The following is a 27,771-nucleotide window of genomic DNA, read 5'->3' on the forward strand; positions in this document are numbered from 1 at the left end:
GACTCTTTCAGTATTTTATTCCCGATTCATACCTTACTGATATATAGAATGTTTCATTTTGACACCATTCAGAATGTAGAATGCCCAGCATATAGAAAGGAAGTTTCCTTATTTCCCACTTGCATGTGGAGCTTGTTTCTTCTAGATAAGGCTGTTTAGTGGAAGAAGGGATGGTTACAACATGAACTATGTGTCTCAGATTCTTAACTTAAAAAGAGACACTGATGTTCTTCATTCTTCCCTGGGACAGGCAAACTTTTCCGCTCACTTGAAAAGTTACTGCTTTTGGTTCTGGGTATGGGCAAACATGAATGGTTAGGAATTGTCTTTCAAAACTGACTTATTTAAGTAAAATTATCTATTTCAACTGCAAACTTTTCCAGGGCGGTTTACGGTTTTGACAAATAACACACACACACCCCCCCAAGAGCTTTCTTAGGCCCGACATGGTTTTGCTGGTTAGAATGAGAATACATTACTTCCCCTAGAAATGTGAAATAGCTCGTTTCTAAGCATACAAACTGAAATATTTGCATTCAGCCTAAGTTAGAACCTGGATCTTCCACAATCAATTGTGTGCTTTCGTGTTCAGGATACATTCTGTTTTATTTTCTGACTTAATTTTTTTAAAGAAATCTGTGAAGACTTCTTCAAGACTAGATTTCAGACTAGCAAAACAAAAATATTGAATAGTCTGTCTGCAGTGAAGGCATTCAGGGTTCAGTACTCAGATCCTAACTGGGCTCAACAGGAACTTACATCTGATTTGTATATATCCCAGGTAAGTGCTCTGACTGTTGGCTTGGAAATTGCTCCAGGGCACAACATGCATACTTGTTCTCTGACATGCACTGGGTTTTGTTTCGCTTTTTTTTGTAAGGGCTACAAAAGGAAATCTTTCCATGCGGATTTGGAAAAATCTTCTTTATCCTGAACATTCCCCAGAAGTGCATGCAGAATTCTTAGTTCTAGGGACAATATCCCTTTTATAAACTGGTGGCATTTTTATTTTTTTGTTGTACTGCTGTACTGTTAGAAACGATGGCCTACTGTAATTACAGTTAGTCCACTTCTGCCTTAAACTGGATATATAATGCCAGACATATCTCACGAGGTTATGATTGCAATGTGAACTAGAAGGCATTTGAAGAACTTCGAAGTTGTAGATACCAGTATCTATATCTCGATAGTAACAGAACAAACAGAAGCCTGTACTCTGCAATAAAAATTAATACCTAACCCAAAGATACTGTCTTGGCAGAAAACTAGATTCTGCAGGAAACGTTCTGCACCGGCTGGAACTTCCTCTGTTTCCCCGTCAGTCCCATTCAAGAGAAACATAGGAACAGACTCAAACATATGCTTTTCATCTAGAACGGTCTGCATGGTTTTGTTTTTCATCCTCTTCAAAGAAAGAGGGCTTCAACACATATATGCAGCTTTTTATGTTTTGAACATGTGGTTTGGGTTTTTTGTCAAAATGAATTATTTTGCAAAAAAAGAAAACATTTAAATGGTAGAGGTAGTGACTGTACTGTACAACTGATAGTTGTCTTCGGAAAAGCAATGTGTTGCATTCTTGAAGAACTTTTGCGTAATTAGTTAGGATGGCTGTTCACAGTTAATTTTTCATTCAGACTAAGAAATTTACTGCTTTAATGTTCAGTAATACTATTTATTAGTGAAACAACTTCTTTTACTGCAGTTACATATACCGTGGGTTAGTGGCTTGTTTAAATGTGCATTAAAGAGCTGCCACAAAAAAGGTACCATAAGTACTTCTTTCATATGAAGGCCAAGTACATGCTTTTATTTATTTATTTAATTTTTATTCAACAGGAGCCTGACTGTGGTGTAACACTGTCGCTCCACCCACGCATACCATCATGTCATTATCTTAACGATTTCTTTCAGACTGTGTGGGATTCAGTTCAACTGCTTCTTTAGAAATTTCGCTTAGACTGCATCCCACATAAGAAAGTGAAGAGGAAGAGTACTTTTTCTGTGAATAGAAAAAAACAATCATTGTCACTTTGTATTTTGAATTTCTAATAATCTCTTTTGAATTAATGTCATAGAGATGTCTGCAATCTGGAAGAGAAGCCTTTTGCTTCGCTGGTATACCTCAAAGATAGCTGTGCTTTTATCTGGAGGAAAAAAGTGATTAATGTACTCTGTTACAGGCATTTGGGTGAAGGGTTCTAGTGTCAAAATGGGAAGCTGGAAGTCTTTTAAAATCCATGTGGAAAGTGGACATTGAACAATGAAAGATGCGCTTTCTGATAAAATACGGTATTGGGGTGTTCCTGTAAGAAGCCCTGCATGTGAGAGAAATGGATGCACTGAAGTACTGACTATCATATATATATGTACTGACATATCATATATATTTTTTATACATATATATAAAATTTATCTTTGGTTGCTGACTCCCCATCTCTGAAAGATATACCTGGCGGTGTCATTCTGGAGTATGGTAGTTGTTTTGCACTTGACTAGGCAAAGCAGGGATTTTCAAGGTCTTGTTGATGTCGCTGCCAAGGAACAGAGGCTGATCTACCAACATGGCTCCTACATATTTTAGAAAATTAACTAAGATAGCCTTCTGTGATGCTTCTCCCAAGCAAAGGACTCGCTCCTGTTACGTTTCTCTCACTAGATAATAGTGAAGTGATTTGCGGATTAATAAAATGTGCATAGTAGGATTAGTACTGGACTTCATGAAGTTTCTACTCCTCTTCCCTTACTGGTTAAGGCAACTGTAGTTAGGATTTGCATCTCTCTATCAGGCCATTTCAGTTGCTAAGCACGAATGAGATTGTCTTCAGCGTTAATGATGTTAGATGAGTTCAAATCCAATCAATTCTGTCAGTATTAATTGCTGTATCTGAATGGAAACAGCTGTAGCACTTGAAGACTCTCTTGTGCAAGTCAATGAGATTCTCTTTTTTCAGTGTCTCCCATTTTAATGCACTTGATGAGATGCAACAATTGGTACATTTAGAATCCTGGCGTTGCTGTTGAATTCCAAGTGGAGGGACTGTACTGTGTACTGTGTAGAAGAAACAAAAATACAAAAAAAAAAAAAAAGCCTAATGGCAGAACAATGTTTGCCTAGGGTAAGTGCCCAAACCTTTCTTTTTCGGAAGTAGAAAGGTCACAGATAAATGTAAAAAGTATATGCCCGTTGTAATTTTGTAAGACTGCTTCCTCGCATCTTCATTATGAAAGCAATTTAAGAAATAAGAAATGTAAGCTAGGAGGAAACACCACCAACACGATCATCGGCAGAAGCTTTTTTAGCTAGCTTTGCTAATTTGGGAGTTCCTTTTAAATATCTTCTTATATTTGTAAATTTCCTTATCAATCGAATATGGTACATGAAGTTGAATATTTTTGTATGTGTTGTTATGGATGTTTGCAACAAAAAACGGTGGCATTTAACATTGTAAATACAATAATTTGTTTTAGTGAGTGTAGAAAGTCAGTTGAATGAAGCAGTTAAAAACTGCTTCTTAGTGTACCTCTTCAATAGGTAAATAGAGGTAAATAGAAAGAGCATCCTTTGTACGTGGAATCCTTCTGCTTGCCCCTCTCTCTCCAGTTTTTCTGAAAGCCATACCTGGTGCAGAGGGCCTTGGTGTTTCTACGTGCTGCTTGTACTTCTTTTGTTTAAACAAACCCGTGTGCTTTGTTTGTTGCCATTTTAGCATGCTCTTCAGAAAATTACGGAAGAACAATAACAGTTTGTGAGAACCAGTGGCTTTTAATCTGTACCCTGAAAGTTACTAGAGCTCGTATCATAAACGTCCTGTCATGAAATAGGACCTCACTGAACTCAACAAGACATCTGTATCAGAAAGGCGTTGAGATCCATTTACTTCCCATTTTAATCTTGTGGGGAGAAAGTTGCTTGGCAGCTCTTCATGTAGCTTTATAGTGAAGGACCAAAGTTGCTTGTGGTTTTTTTACTTTTTACCCTCTGCTATATGATCTTCACTTATATTGTGTATAGCCTACCTGGATATATTTGTAGATCTAACTTTGCTGGGGGTTGTCTTCTAATTTAAGTATCCCGACTAGAATCTGTGTATGATTCCCACCCCACCCAAATGGTATGATATATCAGTTTTTCATTATTTTAGCGGGGGGGTGGGGGGAAAGTTCAACAGAAGCAGCAGTCAAACTATAGGTAAGTCCTCTATTTTAATTTTCTTCTGTAATTTGATTTCAGAGATCAGCCTAAGTATTTCTGTTGATCAGCAAAACCTCCAGGAGTTCTGATTTCAGCGCACCTCTCCGTGTAAGGCACTTTGGTGCTCCTGCTGATAACAGAGCAGGAGCAGAGAGCCACGCATTCTCCAAAGAGTACATCGCACATTCGTTTCAGGTCATGGCCTTCGCTAGGCAAGGAGAACCTCTTAACTAAGGATCTCTTCTATTTGTGTAGTTTCTATTCATGGTAGATATCTCAGGTCCTTCCCTAGCCATCGTGTTTCATAATTGAAGATACAGGGGGAAAAAATCCACCTGACGTCTAATAAAGAGTAGAATGCTTGGTGGCTACTTTGGTATTAAAGTGTATGGAGTATAAAAAGAAGTTTATTGGTAACTGCTCTGTTCTTTATTTATAAAATCAGTGAATAACGTAGGCCGGTAAGGATCCCTAGAGGTTATCTGGTCTAACCCTCTTCTCGAACAAGGTCCAGTTGAATCAGGTTGCTCAGGGATTTGTCAAGGTTGGAACATCTTCAAGGATGGAAGTTCCAGAACCTCTCTGAGCAGTAAGTGCACAGTAAATAATTATAATAACAGTAAAAGAAAAAAATCCTTCCATTTATTTGGTATTTCCGGTGTTTCAGCTTGTCTGCTGCCTTTCATGCTGTCTCTGCGTATCCACCCATTAGAGAGTTGTAGACAGCAATGAGATGTCCCCTGAGCCTTCCCGTCCTAACAGTGAACAAACCCAATTATCTCAGCCTCTCCACGCGCCTCCAACTCTAACCGTTTTGGTGGCCCTCCATTAGACACAGTTCGTTATGTCAATGTCGTTCGTGTACTGGGAAGCCCAAAAGGGGACGTAGTACTCCAGGTGTGATCTCACGAGTGCCAAACGCAAGGGAAGAATCGCTTCCTTCAACCTCCTGGCTGTCCTGCGATGCAGTTGACCTTTTTTGACGCAAGAGCACATTGCTCATGCACGCTCAATGAGCAAAGGCCACTAACACGGCTCTACCAATTTTCTCAGGGTCGGAGGCTCAGAAGACGCAGGTGAGTTCTGACCTCTCTCAGTCCCCTGTGCTACCTTCCTTCATTATGGCCATTTAGCTGTCTTCTGAGAATTACTCCTAATGTATCTTCAGAGCGACAGAGCGCAGGAATTGGTGACTACTTGTTCGGCTGTCAGTGAAATTCACCTGCTCTGTGCCTGCTTTTACTTTTTCATCATTAACAATGGTTATGAATGCCAAGCAAAAGTTTAGTGTCAGCAAATAAGAATGCATATCCCCCTTTCTTCTCCGTGCTTGAGAAGAACAAGCATCAGCTTGGTGTTCTCTGCCGCTGAAATGCGCTTTGATGACAAAAGCTTTTTCTTTTCTTTTTTGGCGTGGATCAAAAACGAGTGTTTTAGGGAAGAGTAAGATCAAAGGATGCTTTGTTTTTTCATTCATCACAAAGCGAGAATTATTCCTCTTTGCCAGAACTGTGGTAGACAAATACACATGCAAAAAGGAGTATCAAAGACTGTCAAAATATGCATCAATCAAACATTTTGTGTTACAGCAACCAAAGCCAGTTTCTGGAAGGTAGAAGACAAAAAGAAAAAGAGTGTACGAATTAAGCAACCGGCTATTTTACCTCCTCCAAATTTTATTGCAGACTTTTGTACAAAATAGCATTCTGTTACCTGAAAGTGATTACTTTCCAAAGTCAGGTATAAACTCAGGAAAAGGATGGTGTAGCCTAAATGTAAATGGAAACATGAAAATAAAGTTTTTAACTGGCCTTCCTGAAGAAAGGAGCTGTGCTACTGGTTGAGCAGGTCATTTCTGTTGTCATCTAATGTGACAGAATAACTGGGATCTACAACGAACTGTTAGTACAGCAATTTGCAAATGAATGTTATGGCTCTGAAGATTCGCAGTATCCTCCTTTTTAATTTTTTAATCCTATTAAACTTAATTGTATTCAATAATGATTGTATTCATTGTAGTTAGATTTTTAAGCATCTTAATCTTTAAGCATCTTGTAGCCCACTCTGGCTTTTACGTTTGGGAATTTATTGAGAACATAATGTGCTATATGAAAATTCACTACACTCATGAACACTAATGGAATACGAACATCAGTCTCCCATCTAGGAATTATTTACGGCATATCAGTAGGATCAAGGTTTTGGAAAGCAGGAATCGGACTAACTCCTGCATCCTGTCTGTCGAGGCTGTGTTCAGTGCTCTGGTTAAGCTCTGCGCTTGGGTACTCCACATTGTGTGCATTTTCAAGGCTTGCATCTGTTTTCAGCCGTTCAATACAGCACCTGAATATATGAAGATTTGCATTTAGCTGTGAAAGTATGCCAGTGTATTCCGTAAAAGAGAAATGTTAGAGTATAGTACAGGAAAGGTCTTCCTGTTTCTTTGAGTCCACTCTCTTGTTGACACAGGCAGGCAAGTTTTACGATTTTATTTAAAAGCTCATCAATCTTCATCTTAAAAAGAGAGTACCTGTCTCAGTTACTTTGCCAAAAACTGCACCAGTTTCATGATTGTTGGAAAACCTTTCCTGATTTTAACCCTATATTTATTCACAGCTATTGTACACTTACTTATTATTGTACCAGTATTGTCCCTTACAACTCTCCTCCATGGAGAGCACGGTTTATGCTCTTTGTCTTGTATTTATTTGCATCCCTCTTAAACTTTGTTTTGCCAAGCTAACCTGACTTTGCTTCTCTGAGAGGATACGATGAGTAAGTGAGTGGATAGCCTAGTAGCAATTTTCGGCTCATATTGCTGTTTCAATTCCCTTTTCTGAACATGAGTGACCAGAACTGTGTACGATACGCGGAGGGATTTTACTGCTGTACGAAAGGACATTGCTGTCACCCTATTTCAAATGCACTCCACGACTGTGGCAGCATCCTGCTGGTGACTCATTCTGGACTGTCATCTCTGGGTTATAACAACACAGTTTTATTTCTTTTTTAACCACTTCCTACTATTAAACCACTGGTTGTACAATGAAATCCTAAGTATGCAACCATGCACAGTTGCTTCTGTTACTCATCCTCTGGATCATACAGTTCTTCTCTCGTACCATTAATGCCTCTTAAATTATTTTAAGTGGCACTTTCACTAAACTATTCCTACTTTCTCGACAAAGACAACTGAAAATTTTCTAGGAAAAAAATCTGCCGTTAAACTGATTAAGGTACTCTGCCTCCACTGATGCTCTCCTTCCAGTAAGCTTCAGTAACCTCTTTCTCGGAAAGGCACGAAAAGCAAGCCCCTCTGGCGCGTGGGTACACCTCTGTTGTGTTTTGACCCACGCTTAAAGACCTTTCTCCCTTTTTAGCATTATTGCATTCTTCTTCTTTACATCTGTCTCACGTTGCAGTTCTCAATTTATCCTGAACTGTTCTGAACTTCCTTTCTGAATTTTCCTTGCTGGTCAGTTCCCTTTATTCTTGTAGTTTTACTACTTACTCTTGACATCCTCAACCGATGTATGGCATCGCGCCCAATAAGCTGCTGCTCTTTGCTTTTATTTTCTAGTTATGATTGCTCTTCCACCACATCCTTTTTACTCATGTAATGATTTGGATGGACAAATCTTCCACTTTAGTTCCTTCACCTTGCTGGTCAAGACCTCTTGCAATTCTGTACGAATATTTCAGTTATTGCTCTCTGACTTCTCCCTGTCAAGTTAATTTAAGATGCGCTTCTGACATCTCCTTTCCCATCTTGCTTTTTCTAACAGAGTCACTGGAGGTGAATTGTTTGAAGATATAGTTGCAAGAGAATATTATAGCGAAGCAGATGCCAGGTAAGTCATTTGTTTTTCTAATGTTGCCTTTAATAATTCTAGGATAGTTACTTAGATATCTATCTCATGGTGTTTGGCATCAGTTTCACTAGCACAGGCTGTGAGACTCTAGGACTTCTCCTGGAGTTCTCTTAGGCTCGGAAGGGGACAGTTTGGCGTTTTGAGCTCACGACCGTGTGGTGGAGAACTCGTATGAAGTCTTGATGACTGCTGATCTGAAAAAGCTGAAATTGGATCTCAGTTTGTTAAAAATCTTTGTAAACTTGGGAAGTTCTCCTCTGCAAACTGGACATAACATTTCAGCTATCTCATCTAGGGATTCTTACATTTGCTGATCAAAGTTTGAAATATATGTTGGTCTTGAAAGAATTTTACATTAAATATCATTTTTGTTCTCGGTCCAGAAGTACTAATTTCCTTTTCTTATTTAAACATTTTTGTCGTGTTTCATCAATAAGCAATTATACTGTGCATCTCATAGTCTGAGCTCAAATATGAAATCTCTAGCAATTTTCTGCAAGTACTTGTTGAAAAATTTGAAGAATAAGTTGACGATTATCATAATTTGCATGCTGACATAAAGTATCAGGGCTATTTTTCCATCTCAGAATCTGTTTGCCCTCATATAATAATAAACCTTAAATATTCTCATATAATTATGAATCTTAAACATTGTGGTCAATTACTTGAAAGAAAATATGTCCTACCACTACACTCTTCACAGAAAATTTATCTCAAAGTAAATTTAAAGAATCCTCATGTTTTTGTGTGTTCGTAGTCACACACCACCACTGATGAGTATTTAGTACCTATAATTTTCAGTTACTCCTTTACATTTGGAATTAATTGGCAGATGACCAGAAAGCATTAAGTGACCCTAACAACAGTGGTAGGATAATAATGAACAAACAAGAAGTTACTCTGAATATTAGGAAGCTTCCACTATTTATTGCTCTTACTAATTTCTGTAGGATTGGTAGAAACATCATTACTTTAAGCATTTAAATGTGGAACAACACATAGCAAAACACACTGCAGAAGAGGAAACAAAATTAGTAATTTAGGTGGGGTGGAAGGAGAGGAGCTATGTTTAAAAAATTTTTGAATGATTTTTTGCCTGCTGTCATTCAAGCAAAATTTCTAATACTGATGCCAAAGGCCAGCATATGGTGTCATTGTGTGTTTTTAAGATACTTGTGATTTAAGAGGAAAAATTGCAATGATTTTTTTTCTGTTCTAGAATTATGACATATTGGAAGGGGCTGTGCATATATATATAGATATGCGATATATATATATGCATTTTATATATTTAGTAAAAACTTGAGCAAATAAGTGAAGTATTTATTTATCATGCATCTCTGTATTTTTATATATTTATATATATATATTCATGTGTGTGTATATATATATATTTATATATAGTGCCTGTGTGTGTGTATCCCTATAGAAATAGTTAATGGACTTTATAGATGCATATCCTAGGACTGTTAATACTGGTCTGCTCCTGCAAGCCCTTACTCACGCAAGTAGTCTTTACTCCTACAAGCAGTCCAGTTCAGTGAGTTGTGAACTACTCGCGTAAGAAAGGGTTTTCAGGCTTGGGCTCCAGTTACTGATTTATGACCATTCCTTCTGAATTCCATGGTCAAAACGTTTTGGATGAGCAGTATCAGATCCTTGGCCCTTGACTGCTACGTATTACTTACCATCGCTGACTTCTGCCACAAGGATACCTTTAAAAAAAAATTTATAAGCTCTTGTGGTGCCGAAAAACTTCCGAAAAAGTTGCAGTGCTCTAAAAGATGAATACTTTGGTTGTGCTTTTTGGCATCGCAGGCTGGCCAAAACTTGCAAACCTGGGCATGGAAAAATAGGTGCTAGTTAAATTATTTAAAGCACCAAAATAAAACGTTTGTCTACATTTTTAATGTGGATTTCCATTTCATGAGTTGACTCCTAACTAAACTAGTGCTTGACGATATTTTAAATGAAAATGCATGCCACCTTTTTGAATGACTTGGCTTTCTTCTACTCAGAGTTTTTAAGAAACCATTAAATTCAAAATGAGCAATGTTTTTCTTTTCCTTAGCTTTTGACTTTGTTTCATTTGTTTTCTGTATATCACTTCATTTCTGAACATTTTGTTTCAGCACTTGTTGTAATATTAACTTCACTCTAAAAATTTAAAAAAACCAAAACATATGACTAATTGTTTTATTGCCTCCACTTTATTTTTCCTATAGCAGTTTTTGGAAACTGCAAAAAGCTTCCATACTGCTGAATGAAAATACAGTCTAATGATTCTATCTCATAGGTGTCATATGTTCCATGTTAAACGTCTTTTTTGGTTTGTTTTTGGTTTTGTTTTGGGTTTTTTTTTTGTTTTGCTTTGTTTTTTGGATGTGTTAGAGCTGGAAATACCTCTATATTCAACATTGTTTTGTTCCAGTTCAATGTGCAATCAAGACTTGTCAGGAGGTGTAAAATTGATTTTGTTCTTTATATTTTTTTTTTTAAAGTTTTGTTTTATTTTGTATTTGATGTGATTATGTGCCTTTAAAACGTTCTCCCTTCCATTCTGCCCTTGTATCTTTGCAGTCATTGTATACAGCAGATTCTAGAAAGTGTTAATCATTGTCATCTAAATGGCATAGTTCACAGAGACCTGAAGGTCAGTATCTGGTGCCCATCAATTGGATTTAAGAGTTTGGGGTGTTTTGTTTTTTTTTTTTCCGCTGGGTACGGGCAGAGGGTGGGATGTCTGCGATGTTCCCTTGCCTATCCTACTCGCCCTCGAAACAACTAGACGAACGCATAATGCATGACGCCTCTTTCCAGTTTGCAAGTCTACAGGCCTAATATACATCATGGCACAAGGGGGAATGGTTGCCAAAAAATCTGCCTCCTTCCAAGGCGCTGGATTTATCCCACGCTGTCGAACGTGTCTGGTGTTCTGTTGAGGGTGTCCCTGTATCGCTGTGCACGCACTCGGAGGTGAACTTTGGCTGTGATGTATGTCAGCTTGCAGATGTAAACGCCACTTCTGTTCCGAGACCCCGGGTTGCAGCAGCAGAACAGCCGGTCGCACGCTGCTGCCTTAGCGTTTGACGAACCCTCAGGCAAGTGACGCTAATTGCCGACTAAATTGGACCGCGAGAAGTTAATCATTTACCTAAAACACCCTCGCCTGGAGTGGGGTTTGGTGGTTTTTTTTTTTCGGTTACCTCAATGGCCGCTACCATTTCTAACGCCTCTGAGCGCACGCTCAGTGAGGAAAGGAGGGGAAAAAAGTCCCAGAGGATGCCAAACGTTTAATACGACGAATTACTGGCAAAATTCGCTCGCTTTTCCGGCAATTTTCCTTTTAAAAATTGTCATTTAAAAACACACCGCTAAATTAAACCCCAAAACAAAGCAGCCGACCCGAAGCACGTCTCCGAGGCTGGCCCGGCGCGGGGTCCCGCAGCGGCGGTGCCTGAGGCCGTCGTGCTCTGCCGCGGCGCGGGGCGGAGCGGAGCGGAGCGGAGCGGGGCGGGAAGCGCGGCCCCCGCCCGGCCCCGCCCCCGCCGGCCCCCGCGCCTGGCTGCGGGCGTGCGGGCGGCGAGCGCGGGCTCGGCACTAACCCGCGCCCCTGGTGTTTGCATGCAGTCATTGCATTCAGCAGATCCTGGAGGCCGTGCTACACTGCCATCAGATGGGGGTGGTCCATCGCGACCTCAAGGTGAGTGCTGCTGCCCCGTCCAGCCCTCGTAGCCGGAGCCGCTGCCCGCCCCGGAGAGCAGCAAACCCGAGCAAAAACAGCCTTCCTCAGTGGACGTGTAAACGGTTTTCTTTCCCTATTTTTTTTTTTTTTGTGGTTTTTTTTTTCTTTTTTTTTTTTTTTTTTAAAACTTCGCTTCGCCTACGCGCAAGAACGAACCGCTAGCGTTCACCGGAGAGCGCCTGCTAACGGCTTGCCGATACCTGGCTGTCCAGAGCTGGGCTGCGAGGACAGCCACCAGAGTCTGCTGGCACCTGTGGTCAGCACCAGGGAGAGCAGGAGTTGCTTTTCAAGCAACCATCTTCCTCTCTGGCATCCAGAGCTTTTGGGGCAGGGTCTGGGGGGAACTTTCCATCTCTCGTCAGCGTAACTTGGAGTGCTGCTGGGAAGCACGCTAGCATTTCCCTCATTTTAGCGAGGAAAGGCCAGCTGCTATGAGATTGCTGGCACAAAGACCCCTCTCTCCTCCAGATGATGAACTACAGAACAGCTTTAGGAAGCAGGAATTTCTACAGTGTTCTCACCATGATCACCTGAGGAGAGGAGTTCCTTCCGGACGAATGGTAGCGTTGGGATAGAAGCTTCAGAAGGAAAGCTCCTGTGTCAGGAAAAGCATTACCTCTTTCGTAACCATCTACATATCCAAATGGCTGGAGACGTCTGCTGCAGAGATGCTCTCTGCATTTAAAGCCTGTTGGCATGGAAAGAAACAAGATCATTTTCTTTCACTGGGAAGCGCAGAGAGACAAGTCTGTCTCAAAGCTGGTAGTAAACTAGCCTTGTGGATAAGGGAGAGGACTTAATTTGGGCACTTGGGCTTCAAGATCCTTAAGTAAAAGAAGGTGGTTTATTTTGAAATCAAATGGAAGTGCAGTATCTGAAATACCAGATCCTTTACAAAGGCAGAGAAAAAATGGCGTGTGGGCTAAGGCAGCGAAACACGCTAATTCCTGCTGGCACAGCTTCTTTGTCTCTTCTTTTCCTTTCTGCATGAGTTATGGGGAGCAGGAATTTCCTCCCAGGATAGGAGTTTTCTAGTGGTTATCATTAGTAATAAGGTTGGAATCAGAATGCTGTCATCCTTCTTGCCATCCTTCGCTCCCAAATAAACAGTATACTGTTACAGCCATTGTCTGAATTTATGAAGTCTCTGTGGTTGTCCTGTAGGAACATAAAGGGTTACGCTCTGAAAGCTCAGAGAGCACGATGGATTGCAAAGGCACGCACACAAAATTCTCTAGCCATTTTGCGCTTCTGGAGACTGACAAGTCTCTGTCCAATCCATAAATCTCACATGGCAGCCGGATAACATGGAACAAGTTTAAATGAAAGGATGTCAAATTTGTCCAGCTGCTCCAGCGGTTCCTGCCCTCACCGTACATGCAGTACCATGCTTCTAGCATGAAAAGGAATTGAAAAAAAGGATCGTAGCCATGCAAGCTGACAGAATAAGGAATGCTTTCTAGTACTTCTCATACATTCACGCAAAATGGCTTTCTTTGGAAATGCATTAAATCCAGGCGTTCCCTGTTCCAAACCGTGTGTGGATTTCTTGCTCTGGCAAATCCAGGATAAATTGGAAAAACTGTGTGAGAAAAAGTGTTTTTGCCAAGCTGTAGTACCCGGTTTCATTTCTGAAAGTGAAAACTCCAGGAAGCAGAAAACCATCCTTCTTCAGTTACTGCTTTGTGGCAAAAGAAAAAAAAAAAACAGAGGGTGAAATGAAAGACTGTGGTGAAATCCCAGCAGAACTCTCTGTACCAAAGAGAAGATGCCGAGGCCCAAGCCCAGAGCTGCAAGACAAGCAGAAGATGGTTATGGCCTGGCATGGATCCTTAAACTGCAAAACTTGGTGGATTTTTTTTCCGATAACTCAGACCACAATCTGATGGCATGTTTCGGGGGTGGAGAGGGCAACGAGAGGAGGAGATTTTGGACAGTCTCATTTTATTTACCTTTCCTTGTAGCGTAATTTAGTAGCAAACAGAGAGGAGCTTTTGCAGCCTCTTATGACCTGCAGAAGTGCTTGTTGCTGCTCTGGTTGTAATCCTTGGTATAGGTCAGAACGGTGGTGGATCCTAGATCCAGAAAAAATTAACATGGTAGTGGCAGTCTGTCTTTAACGGAGGGTAAAAGTGCACTTCCGTGTAGGAATTTCAGTTCTTGGCAGTCAGCAGCATTGCTGCTTTTGTGAAGCGCTATAATTGTGACCCTCTTGCATTCCCTGTTGGAGTTAAATGAAAAACAAACAAAAAAACCCAGAGATGCTCTAGTTACATTCAAAGAAAAATACACAGAGGCATAAGTACTCGATCTCTTAAGAATTAAAGACCTTTGGAAAAACAAGGCATAAATCATGTTAATTTATTTGTAAGTAATTTTAGTAAAGACTGCCATTCTACATGCTTGACTGCAGCCGGTCTACCGGTAACACAAGGTGACACTATTGAATCCAGAGTACGAGTCCTGCGTGACCCACGCTGGGCTGTTAATGTTTTCCGAGTAATTGCAGTCATTCTAAGCTCATGCATGATAATTACCTAGAATGCCTCTCGTCATCCCGAAATGACAGCTGCATGTTGTTGCAGCGCGTAGTCCCACACAACGCGGCCCAAAAGGCTGTTGTCTTTGGCACGGGAGTGAATCGGGAAATCTGCTTCGGCTTCTGTTGAAACATATTCACCTGTGACCAGGGTGTTTCTGCAGAGCGCTTGGATTGGCAGAGTAAAGACACGTAATGGAATTTTAAAATAAAAATCCCAAGGGGAAAAAGAAAAAAAAAAAAACCACCAACCGAAAAAACCCAGCAGCAGAAAACACAAAACTGCTATTTTGACTGGAATCCCGTGTTGCGAAGTGGTAGGTTAGTGCTTGTCTTTCAACCGAGAGGATGAGGCATTTCACCGCTGAAGGTCACAACCAAAGAGGATCATCCATTGCTTTAAGAGGTTTATACAAGAAGTGCATTCCAGGAAGTAACTTCTCTCCCTCTGATAGGAAACCTTCAAGAACTATGTGACTATATGTTGAAATTAGTGTCGTTAAATGACAAGCAGCGTGAGATTCCTTAAATCGGTGTTGAGGAACCTAGAGAAGAGCCCTCAGCTATTCAGTCAGTGTTTGAGATAATGTAGTTGAAGTGGTTACTGATAATTTCAGGGACTATAAAGATTATATTCTATTCTGAGAGACCTTAATCTCAGTTTTTAAAAATGTAGAAATAGAAGATTCATCAAGTAACTATTGATGAAAGGGTTTTAATACTGTCTTTTCTATGACATAGCAACAAAGGGAGAGTGAGAGAACGGCGTTTGTAAATTGCTGAAAAAAATGTTCTTTACGGTTTGGTGAGAGGGAAAAAAACACCTTTAGACTAAAGAGTTTGTCAGGGCCAGTTGTGTTGTTAATTAATAGAAGTATCACAGTGGCTGAGGTCTTAATTAGGCTCAAGCATGTTTTGACAGATGTATTAAAGATAGCCTCTGCTGAAAGAAGCTTATGATCTTAATTGTTTCCAAGCTCAGTACCTGCATGGGATTAAGTGTAATCATATAAATAGCTCCTTGGAAACCTATATGATGCTGCTGGGTTTAAAATGAAATACGCCTTTGAGAGTTTGCAGGTTTGGGTCCCCAGTGCTAGACTGGATATAGTGAATACCCTTGCGATAGATCACTACAAAAATTGCTTCTGGACGAGTCACAGCCATAACCTTGAAAGTGAGGTTTTGTTATTAAGTGTAGAACAAAACCTTCGTTAAAAATAATGGAGAAAAGAAAGAAAATGCCATAGAGGTCACAGTTCTCTGAAATAAACTGTTGAATTCTACAGTATTTTTTAAGTGTTTTGGGTTTTTTTTAAAAGTTAAGGTTCATAAAATAAAGTTGTCTTTGGACAATTTGCTATCGATCTATTTGCTAAATGAAGTTAAAAGGATACATTATGAACAGTAGAATGAACACCATTGTTATGTTCAGATCCTTTACTTTTAATTGTGTGAGTGTACTGTAGCATCTGATTTCAGACGTGACCAACATACCCTAAAAAAAAAGCCAAGTGGGAACTTTTGCAAACTTATATTGTTATTTGTAATAGGTTCTCTGCAAGGACAAACGTGGGCATGCTTGTTTTGCTGAAAGATTTGCAATGTAAATACACCTGCCCTCTAAATACAAATATAATAATACGTCTGCTATTGTTAAGCTGTCATGCAAAACATACTCATGTTTGACAGTTATAGATGCCTAATCCTGCAAACTGCATAGGTTAGACTACTAATCAAAGAATAGGTGTCTTTTGGGGTTTTTCTGCAGCATTTTTCCGGTAGTGAGCTCTTAGGAGTCTCTGAATTGTTGCAGTTCCGTATGACCATTCTGGCTGCCTCCTTCTCTAGTAGATCTGCGTGCTGTCCTTAGTCTTGCTGTCATGGGATCGTGAAGGCTGTTTACAGGCCTGGTGGTTCCTTCCAAGTAGGAAATGAAAAGCTCAATTTTTGCAATTTCATGGAGAAAACGCATGGGTTTTTTCTCTTTTTCACTCCTCTAAGTATTTGTTCTTTTCCAGACTACCGTAACTAAAAAAAGTGAAAACCTGTCTAAAATATATTTACTTATCTTTTCATCTCAATTTTTTTCTCTCTCTGAATAAAGCCTGAGAACTTACTTTTAGCTAGCAAATCCAAGGGAGCAGCAGTAAAACTGGCGGACTTCGGATTGGCTATAGAAGTCCAAGGAGAACAACAGGCTTGGTTTGGTAAGTAAATAGTTTATTTTTGTCTCACCATTCATTCAGCATAGCCATTAAACCTCCCAAGCCACCCAACTCTCACCCTAGTGTAAAACATGCAGCTGTGTGACTACTTGATACGTAGCTTAAAGGGTGTTTTGTTCATAGTTCAGTCTCTACAGCTGACTACACTTCAGACCTTTGTCTCCAGGAAGAATGTTATCTGTAATTCTCACCAAATTGGACAGAGCTTGGCAGCAGACCTTGTTTGTTTAAAAAAGAAAAAAAAAAAAGAAAAAAGAAAAAACAAACAAAAATCCCCCAACACCTCAAAAGTGACCTGTGGCTACATTTCCAAATCTCAGAGCTCGCTTAGACAAGAAGTGGCTCTGCCTCGTAGCCTCCTCTTCACTGGCAAAGGTAAATCACCTTACCAAACAACATGAAATAAATTGGCAAAGGTCTCTTCTGTTGGCACGGCTGTGTTCATACTGGGGATTTTGCCAGCACAGCAGTACTGGTACAGGGTAGGATGGAGGGGAGAGGGTTTTTAAATTCATGCTTCTAATAAATACAGCTTTACAAATGTCCCTTTTGCATGTAGTCTAAGTGCCACTGACTTTCTTGACCCTGAAACTTAGGTTTCCTGATTCCTGGCTTGTGATAGCTTTTGTCGGCCTGTAAGTTTGACTGAGACGTAGGTGCACACAAGCCCCTTCTCCCCCGCTGTCCCTTGTGTATCTAGGGGAAGGAAATACGGGTGTAGAGCCTGGGAGGGAGACGGGTGGTTTCCAGGCAGATGCTCGGTGACTGAGGAGTAAAACTGTAGATTAATACTGCTGACCGTACCTCCCAGTCATCAAAACATTTTGTCTGAACAGTTGTCTGTCAGCTGGAAATACCTGAAAACTTTTTTCTGTAGCACTTTGGAATGTGACTTGAACGAAGAAGGAAAAGGGGGTTTGAGTACCTGAGACTGTAGACGGTCATCCACATCCAGATGTTGCTGTGACAGTACAAGTTATCTGTCCCAGCTGTTTATGTTGCTGTCCTAGAGGTGACTGGCCCTTCACATCTGCAAGTAAAACTGTTCATAAAACTGTTCTTTGACCCACTGAGGTCAAAATAAGCTCGTTTATTAAAACTGTACGCTCGTTAATATAGAAGCAACTCGCATAGTAGATTGTGGAGAGCATAAACCCAGGAAGGTACAGGGTGGTTAAAAGCATCTGGAACCTTGCGCCGTAGTCTGGAAAGGGTTGTCTATCCACAGCTTACAAACATCTTCTGAAGTTGGGACTGGAGTTTCTCAGCCACTTTAGTGATTCTGAAAACATTATCTTCATCTGGAAGGGATCAAGAGTAGGCTTGCTTGATGGTGAAGGTGACAGAGGTGTATGGGAATGTGGAAGCAAACTCCGTGCGTGTGTGTGTGACCACCAGAAGAAAGCACGTTCTGTGCTTCAGGCCTGCTCATGAGATGTTGGAAGGGCAGGGTGTCTGCCCTCCTGAAGGTGGCAATCGGCGGTGCAAGCCAGGTCTCCAGAATCGGTACCTGGAATGTATCTGACGTGCCCTGTACAACACTCCGCTTCAGGTTATGAGAAGAGGATGGAGTAGTGAGTTAAATATTATGCACTTCTCTCCAATTCCACTAAACTATTCCTTTTTTTTTTTGTTAATTTGAAAAAAAAAATGCTACTTGCAGATTGTTTGTTACAGTTAACAGATGCCCAAAGGAAAATGGTGGAAAAGATTTCATACTGGCCATTTTAAATAATAGGACATGTACAAATGTGATACGTCTATCTTGCATACCGCCCTCGTTGAACAGATGTGAAGCACAGGACAAAATTTATTGTAAATCCTAGGAGGAAAAAATACAGAATAAAATATTTATAGCAGCTACCTCTTCTCCCTTACAGCAGCTAGAAAGTGCAGTTTAAAACTGAACAAAGCGATTGTGAGCTTGCTGTCAAAGCTTAGAATAAAAGGACAAAGGATTTTCTGCAGGCAGTGGGTTGAGAGATTGAGTGTTTGAAATCTAGGCTATAACTACATGTGGGTGCACAGGCAGTACCATTGGACATATGTTGGTAGCTTTATAAGCTAGCCTGTTGTTTTAAATCCCAGCCTTTATATAAATGGATTTCAGTAATCCACAAAAGACAGAGGGGATTGCTCTTGCACATTAACAAATAGACCAGTACAAAAGGAGTGGAATAGAAATAAGACAAAACTCAAGTGATTTGTTATAATGACAAAAACATCAGGTAAGCAGGAAGCATCTCACGAAAAAAGTCAGCAGAATAACTTGACTTCAGGGATATTTTCTCTAGATGATACATCTGTATGAATATATCATACAGATGGTGGAGGTTGCAGGAGGTTGCAATTCCCTGTAAAACCTTGCACTTTATTTTTTCTCATTTGGTTCTTGTGAAGTGCTTGGTTTAGACTCGTAGCATCATGAGGACTGCCATGCTGCACTGGGTAGAAAGGAGATTGAACAGAATGTCTTCAAAATATATACGTAAGGAAGAGGTAAGCTAGCAGCAAGGTAATAGAAAGTAGTCTAATGTGGGTCTTTTTTTAGTTTGTGGTATTTGATAAGACTAGTGGTTCTGTACCTTTTCTGGAACTTCCTCTGCAAAACCTTTCAGTAATGGTCTGAGTGCCTGCCTTCATCTTCTTATGCCTGCTTTAACGAGGCAAAACATGAACTCCGATGCGCTCGACATTTTGAACTTTTTCTTGCTTCCTTCCAGGAGATTTTTCTGCTTTCCACTTCATTCTGCAGCACTTAGTGACTCATGGCGTGCTCTGATTCTAATTATAGCTCTGCATCAGTATGGTTTTCTTTTTTTTTTTCCCCCCCTCTTTTTTTTTGGGTGTAGTCCTCTGGTACGATGGTCTCTTTTCTGCTTAAACCATGGCTATGCCTCAGCAGGAAACCAGCTAGAGCTCTGTGTGTTTGGGTACAACGGGCTACTTTCCTGGTTTGCATGTTTGTAAAACAAACCTGTTCTTTGCCTGTTTGCTACAGGGTTTAGTTGAAACACCCCACTCTGCTAGCAGGTGTTTAATGTACTGGGAAAGTGTCGGGCGGGCTCCACTGACCCCCCCAGGCATTGCCCCTCTCTGAAGTCAGTGGAAGGACTGCAGTTAATTCACTGGTAGCTAGATTTAGTCCTAGTTGCATCTCGTCTTAAATTAAGTCCAGCCCTGCAACTAGGACTAAAATATGCACCACTTAAGTCCTTTGAGTAGCTTCATTGAATTAGTTTGCTAGTTGCATTAAATTTAGGTTGTACAGTTAGTCTTTTGGATCCCGCTGTGCAGCAAGAGAAGGCTACTGCCCCGGGCTTGCTCTCAGGTGCCTGCTCTTGCCACCACCTTCTCCCTATCTTCTCACCAGGCTGCTCATCTGAATTCTTATTGAGTCAAAGGGAGGTATGTTAGCAAAGATGTACAACTTACGCTTTGTTTTATTCTGCCATTTTATTTTGTAATCCTTGCATGAGTGGTGCTGAGAGGCCGTAAGTCTAGCAGGGAGGTGATGAAAGCACAGGGCAGATCTTAGAGCAGTAATCTCTTCTGCTGTGTGTTTAAGATACACCTCTCTATGTTAATTTAAGTTTATGTTGTGGGATTATAGCGAACCTTCAATCCAGGTTTGACTCAAGAGACGTGCTCACCATTCATGAAGTTAAGTATATACGTAATCTTTGCATAAGAGGGTTTTGAGACTGTAAGCTGTTTAGGCTGAGTAACATGCCATCTCGTGTACCCAGGCACCGCTGAACTCAGCACAGCGCGGCATTTGTCTTAGGCCTCTGGATGCTTATTTAAATCGTACCGTGACAGGAGCACAGGGTGATGCAGTCTTTTCTAGACGCTGTCCAGTCACAAACGGTTCCCAGTTTTGCGAGTTGTTTTAGCTCAAGTAACTACTACTATTAGCAATAGTTTTCTGAAAAGTACACACTCCTGTTGGGATCCCTCTGACCAGTTACAGAATTACCTGATAAAGAACAGTTAAGAATTTCAGTGTGTTGTTTTTCACTGAAATCATGACTGTGTACTCTTCTGTGTTTGCTGCTTTAAACAACTTCAGAATATGTACTAAAACCATACCGATTATTTCTGTTTAGACCTGTTCTGTATCTTCATCAAGAGATAAAGTTAGCTCAGTACTATATTTATTTTTGCTTTGAAGTTTATTTTCAAGTGATGCATAGAAGTGTTTATGGAGCTATGGTAAGTTTGAAAATCGAGATAACTTCACTTCCCCTTTAAAATGAACAAAAATATTAATGTAGAGCACTACAGCCAAGAAGAGATACAAAACATCACTCTATTTAAAGCTACTTAGAACATATATTTTTCAGCTTCTCAAAGGAGCTTAAGATGTGTTTCCTGTATGATAGTACTCTTAAGCAATTCATAGGTCTCATATCAGGAGACTGCAAAAAACAAGCTTATTTTTCATGAAAATATTTTAGCTACATTCTCAGTAGAATACATAGAATGTGTTCCTTCATTTCCTCCTCCCACCCTAAAATGATTGCCAGCTGCAGGGCAAAGGCTTCCTTTTTCTGTAGCTGTACGCTTTATATATTATCACCGTCTCTCATAAGTTTTGTGGAATCCAGTGTGGTATTTCAGAAATGACATGTGGTCCTTCGTGAAAGCGACCAAATTCTCACCTTTCAAGAATTCCCAAGCATTTATTTTAGGCAAAGATGCTTGAAAGAACAGACATACTAACCGAAATGGTACAGAATGTTATTGGTCATTAAGTTTTTTCAATTACAGTCCTAAGAAAAGTCTACATTTATACCTACATTTTGCATTTCTCTTAAGAGAAAGCAGCACTGCTGGTAATGGATAAAGAACGAAGAACATAGAAATTTTCAAGGCCTTTTTGTGAACTTTTGTAAGAAGGTTTCCAGAAGTGGAATGACTTCACAGAAATGAGTTTTACAAGTGGAAAGATCGTATTAGAAGTAGCTGTGTGAAATACGAACAGTGAGGGCTGTACGAAGGCTGAGCCCTAAGTTGGGGGTCTTACTGTCACCGAGTCACAGCCATAGTGCTCTTGTGAAAGCTAATCCTGAACCTCTCTGAACATTGACTTTGCCACCACCTGGCATTGGCTGAATGGAGTTTCCACTGCTGTGTGAAAAAATTTGGACGGTGTTTTTACTTTCTTTTTTTCTTCTAAATGAGAGATCTCTCCATACGTAAGCTTTTCTTAAATCTAGCCCTACGTGTTGTTTACTCGGAAATCTGCCCTCCCGTACGATGAATAGGGCTCTTCACGTGCTCCTTACAGTTACGATGCTGCAGCTTAGCTGCCCCTCTGTTTTGTTAATTAGTTCCCCTTAAATGTCAGTGGAAGTACTCTGTGTCTGGTAACAGTCTTCACAGCTGATGGACTCCCAGAAATCCCATGCAAGTCATGTTTACAGTTTTAATTTTTGTAGTTTGGGGCTATTTTAAAATAGACTAAATTAGGCTAATGATTAAAAAAAAACCAACCCAGGAACAGTCTTTGGCACGCGTGGTGTGCATTTTCTGTCTTTCTGTATCTCCAAGGGGATCACTCAGATAAAGTTTCCCACACTCCTCCTACTCTGCTACCTTTTTTGACCTTGACCCTGAGCCAAATGTATTTGCACCTCACTCCTGGATGTCTCGCTACATGCAGAAGCCGTGAATGAAATTTCGTCAGCTATCCCGTAATCTTTCTGGAAACCTTCCCCTGTTGCACTGTCACCAGATCCTTGACACCACTGTTGAATCTGGAGTGCCAGTCTAGATGGTAACCAGCCGGCGTGTGGCTGTCCTCTCGACTCTACCAGCCGTGGTGGCGGAAGGGGACGTGCCACGTCTGCACGAGCGTTCCCACTGTTGTTACTTCTAGGTGGCTGGCCGTAAAAAGAAAAGTTCAAAATGAAGCGGTTAGTGGTGGATGGCTTGGGAAATCATGTCCTGTGTCTTGTGGGCTGAGATGAGAATCGCTTGATTTTTGCGGAGCACATACAGCTTTTGAGAATAGTTGCCTTGCCTTTTGACAGGCTTTGCTGGTACTCCAGGATACCTTTCGCCAGAGGTGTTACGAAAAGATCCTTATGGAAAACCTGTGGATATGTGGGCATGTGGTAAGAAATTATTCTGAAAGACAATGTTCAGTCCACCGTAAAGTATTTTGAGGGAGAGAGATGATGTCCAGAATACATTACATTCTGCATCAGATAATATGTATTTAGTAAAATTCAATATTAATTTTTAGAAGAGGTCATTGGATTTTTTGTTATTCTACCAGCTTCTTTTTTTTTTTTTCAATTATTTGTGAAGGTGTGTTATCATGGCGTTCTTGGCCATGTCTACATAACACACTTTGGTCACAAAGTATTAAAAAAATAGCCGCGGGCGCATGATACCTAACTTGTTAGAAAACATAACAATTTATGCTGTGAGCTGGGCCTTACTTTCAGTTCACAAGCAGCCTGAAATGTGATCTGACCAAGGTACTAGAACTGCAGTTTTAAACTGTGAAACTACATGTTTTGTGAACTGGAGTACAGAGCAATTACTTTATCATCCAGTTCTTGAAACAGTGTAGTTTAAGGTGCTGGCAAGGGGCAGCTACCTAGCTGAGAACAATTGGTGGTTTCCTTATTTTATTTCTACGCACGCTTGTTTGGTTGTATTTATGAAAGCACTTTTCTTCAGTCATACTGAATCCTGTAAGACCAGCAGATGGACTTTTTAATTTCCTATTGACCATATATTTATACAGATACATTGAGTTGCCCAAATTTTCTTTGCATGAGATTAGTCAAAACACAATCTTACAGACACGAGTACAAGCCATGATAAAACCAGAGGTAAAAAATGCATTTTCCTAGAATATCCGTGATCATTGAAAATTATTTCTCCAGCTAGCTAGACATTTTCAGTGTTCCTGATCTGATGTTGTGTCAGATACTCATCCTTGCCCACACTCCGCATAGGAGGTTATCTGGTGAACCCTACACTTACTATTTTCTCCAGTATGAATGGGCAGTATTTTTCAGTAGCTGGGATAATACTATTGAGCCATTTGTTTTACATGGTTGTCAGGTGTGAAATGAATTTCTGGGGTTTGTTTCTTGAAATCGCTTAGTACTACTGTGAATTTTCTGCAGGTGTCATTCTGTATATCCTCCTGGTGGGATATCCTCCTTTCTGGGATGAAGACCAGCACAGGCTTTACCAGCAGATCAAGGCTGGTGCTTACGATGTATGTACCATACTCTTGTCTATTCCATTATGTATAATTGTCCCTCTAAATAGGAGTTTTATAGAGTGAAAAGTGAAATTAGAATTATTTCCTAAATTTTTGTGTATTGTTTATCTTTTATAAGCCACTCAATATAGTAAATGTCTCTTTAGTAACATGAACCTTATTGGGATGGGAACATCCCATGCTAATTTAAATCTAATTTCCCTGTGGCTCCAGGCTTTCATTGTCTGGTCCTTGTATAAATCATGCAAGCTTATGTTATCCTGACAAGCCTCTTCAGACCTCTCTGAACTCCCAAGGGCCTGTGGTTTGTCACTTCAACCGATCAGTTATTCTAAATTGTTTTTAAGAAGTCTTAAGCTTCCTAAATACACACCTTGATGCCCACTTTTGGAAATACAGGCTGCTATAGAGCTTTTCAAAAGGAATAGTTTCATTAACTATGTGTATTCCAACAAAAAGCATTACAACTGCTGGTAAGTAAGAACTGATGATTTGGTGACATTACGAATTTTGCAACATCATCCATTTATATTATATTAAACAGACAGAAGGCTGTTGGTCCTCAGATTTAAGTAATTTGTGAATGATGAAGAGGAAAAGACGGAACCTTGTAATTTTTAACCTCTTATTTGACTCCAGTCCTGCACGGTGATGACTGAAAAGGGAGTTGTTACGCTATGGCCTTTCAGTGAAAATAAATTTACGGTCTGTCAAGTCGTCTTCCTAGTGAACAAGTAATCATACAGTAACAAACAGGGAGACAGTGGGGAATTACAATTTCAGCCGAGAGGGCAAGAAATAGGAAGTGCAGAGACTGAACTATGCATCTGCATTATACGTACATAATATGTACTTGTGATGAACTGTGCCTAGATAATATCAAATTCCTATTGTCTAAGAATAAATAGTGGAATTTAATTGTGGAAAACACAAAATCCTCAAGGTTAAGGTCTGTTCACAAAAGCAGTTTAAGACACGGGGTTTTTTTCATTCCCTTTGAATTTGAGCAGATGCTTTGAGTGCATGTATAAATATTTTGCTGAGAAGGGGGGTGTTAAATTCATAACTAGTTAGATTTATATACCATGACTATACAGTTAGCATTAAGATTTACACTGAAAGAAAGCAAACAAGGAGATTGAATAGTAATGCTTAATATTTTTATAAGAGCTGTATGACCATATGCCTGTCAGATGACTGGAATTTGTTATTCTGTCTGCCACTGTTATTTTATGCTATGAATTTCAATCGGCATCATGTTATTGTAAATATAGAAATGCTGTGCGTTTGAACCAAATAAACAAAAGGTCAAAATAGTAAAGGAGAAAAACATTATTTATAAAACTGGCTAACTCAAACTTTTGTAATTGTGGCAAACTGCATTTTTCCCCTTAAAACTGCTTGGTTGTGCTAGCAATTAGTGTTACAGAAATCGTATCAATAAAAATCCTTAGGTAAAATTATGTAAAGACTGTACAAGATAATATACACATACTTCTTTTTTCTTAAGTTTCCCTCACCCGAATGGGATACAGTGACTCCTGAAGCAAAAGACCTTATCAATAAAATGCTTACCATCAACCCAGCAAAACGTATCACAGCATCAGAAGCACTAAAGCATCCATGGATCTGCGTAAGTAATTTCCACAGATTTAACAGGATAATTTGGCAGACAAATCAGCTTATAGTTTACTTCAGCATACAGTGAAGGTGTTTAAAGGATAATTTTTTGTCCTTACTCATGCAACCAGGGGAGTGTAAAATTGTAATTCTACAGATATAGTCAATAGTGTCGTATATTGAGGTCTTAGCCTGGGATAAGACTTTTGGAGAAATGAACTCCTTTGCCTTGATTTTGTGGTGCAGAAGTTCACTGCCAAAATCAGAGGATTATTTTAAATTCTCAGAGGAAAAAAATGTACAAGAAAGTAACTTAGAGTTAGATAACGCTTTACATCTTCTTTTCCCTATAACCATTATGATAAGCATGAAATGTAAAGGCAGGAAGCTAAGGGACTTTTTAAAAGTCAATTTGCAGGTAGCAAAGGCTGCCTATCTGTTACTGGATCCAGGACTACTTTCCAATTCTCAGTACATTCTACACTTTGACTTTCCAGGTAGTCTGGGCTGGTACTTTGAAAGTCACAGTGAGACGTATAGTTGGTTCCCAACTCTTTATTCATTCCAGTAGGCTGCATTATCTTGCCTTTAAAATTGTGATGCAAATAAAGTTGAGTTACAGGGAAAATGCAGGTACCGCTGAATTTTCTCTGAAATATTTCCAGCTGCTGTACCTCACCTAATATCACTAACGCTAAAGAAAAGCTTCCTTCTTGTTTTAAAACATATTTTCCAAAATCATAGTTCGGTATATTACTTCGATTATGTTTATACTGCGTAACCCAAGTTCTAAGATTTTGTCTTTTTCTTAGTCCCTGTTTCTTTCGAGAGAACTTTACGCATGGAGAAGGCTGAGTAAAATGGGATCTTGGTTTTGTTGATTTGGAAATTTCCCAAATGTGTAGAAACCTGCACAAAAGGATAGTTAGACAGGGTAGAAATTACAGGCCTAAGTTTTGGACCATGTGGGTTGTAATATGTATGTTGTAGAGTAAATAAAATGCTAGACGTCTGGCTGGGTGCGTTAAAATGATTCTTTTCTTCTTCTCTTAGCAACGTTCTACTGTTGCCTCTATGATGCACAGACAAGAGACTGTAGATTGCTTGAAGAAATTCAATGCAAGAAGAAAACTAAAGGTAAGAATGAAAACTGCAAGGATGAGTAGCTAATCTTGGAAAGATAAAAGAATGTTGGCTCGTGTTCCATGTGTAAAACAAATGGTCCCTAAGCAAATTTTTTCTTGAATATTATGCTTAAATGAACTATTTGATAGATGATAAGCTTTTCGTATGAGGGTCTTAAACTTCTCATAAAAGTGAATAGAACATAGCATAGTTTCGTTGGATTCAAAATAATAACAATCATCTTCATTTATAGACATTAAAAATATTTCGTTGAAGGAGAATCCTTAAGGTTATTCTTTTAGATTATCCTTTGTTTTTTCCTGACCAGACAGGATAACTTTGCAGATGTGAACTTTTCTAATTAGCACATTACAAATAAATGCCTTTTCCTACCTAAAAAAGAATCTAAGCACATTAGTAAAGTCTGTTTCATATTCAGCTGTGTGTTTTGCTGATAATTACTGTGCCTGTGAGTACTCGTGGTTTGTGCATTACGTACTCACAATTGGTAAATATTTGATATTATCAGATTGCTGATAGGTGTGTAATTAAGATTAAATTACAATTTATGCACTCATGGCATCACGTATGATAGGTAATGCACAGACAATCCATTCTTTCAGGATTAATTTCATAATTGGTGTAATTTATGCATGTGTTTCCCTTTTTGTTGCGTCGTGTTCACATTCAGAGTTTTACACAAGCGTGATGCTAATTTGAGAAAATGTATGTGTACACAGGGGGCCATTTTGACAACTATGCTGGCTACCAGAAATTTCTCAGGTATGTTCATTGGGCTCCAGATTAATACGGTCTTTATGTGTTGATGTCTGTGATGACTAAGATCTAATCAGGATTCGTTAGTACAGAAAGATCTTTGTTATTCAGGAGCATCTAAATATTATATATCTTAAGTTGTCTCCTTTGCAGAAGCAAACAAGAGAATTTAAACTATTTGGGCCAAATAGAATCTCTTGTAGATGACAGTTTTTCAGTAAAATGTGAGTTCCTTCTCTTTACTTTTTTAGTGTTATCTGTCAAAGACAGACAGTGTTTTCCTGCCTATTTTGGTGGAGGAAAATTGAAAATAATGCATATAGCTCTATATGCATAAGTATCACCATACAACATTTACAAACTTATTTTTACATACATACATGAAATGTCATTCCAGGATTCTGTTGCACCTTGTATT

General features: G+C 39.6%; 1 protein-coding gene across 6 annotated transcripts in view; it reads left to right on the forward strand.

Annotated features, from left to right (window-relative positions):
• Positions 1–27,771, forward strand: part of CAMK2D (calcium/calmodulin dependent protein kinase II delta) — a 158,043-nt gene that overhangs the window by 91,360 nt on the left and 38,912 nt on the right. For 5 of the 6 annotated variants that reach the window (XM_075150291.1, XM_075150292.1, XM_075150294.1 and 2 more), the window contains 8 exons: positions 7,981–8,046; positions 10,648–10,720; positions 16,459–16,561; positions 22,618–22,701; positions 23,731–23,825; positions 25,342–25,464; positions 26,505–26,588; positions 27,317–27,359. In XM_075150291.1, coding sequence (XP_075006392.1) covers positions 7,981–8,046; positions 10,648–10,720; positions 16,459–16,561; positions 22,618–22,701; positions 23,731–23,825; positions 25,342–25,464; positions 26,505–26,588; positions 27,317–27,359 — 671 coding nt within the window. The remainder of the gene's footprint in view (positions 1–7,980; positions 8,047–10,647; positions 10,721–16,458; positions 16,562–22,617; positions 22,702–23,730; positions 23,826–25,341; positions 25,465–26,504; positions 26,589–27,316; positions 27,360–27,771) is intronic. The other variant, XM_075150296.1, reaches the window with a different exon arrangement.

Source organism: Calonectris borealis, chromosome 4 (assembly GCF_964195595.1).
Source record: "Calonectris borealis chromosome 4, bCalBor7.hap1.2, whole genome shotgun sequence".
Taxonomy (NCBI): domain Eukaryota; kingdom Metazoa; phylum Chordata; class Aves; order Procellariiformes; family Procellariidae; genus Calonectris; species Calonectris borealis.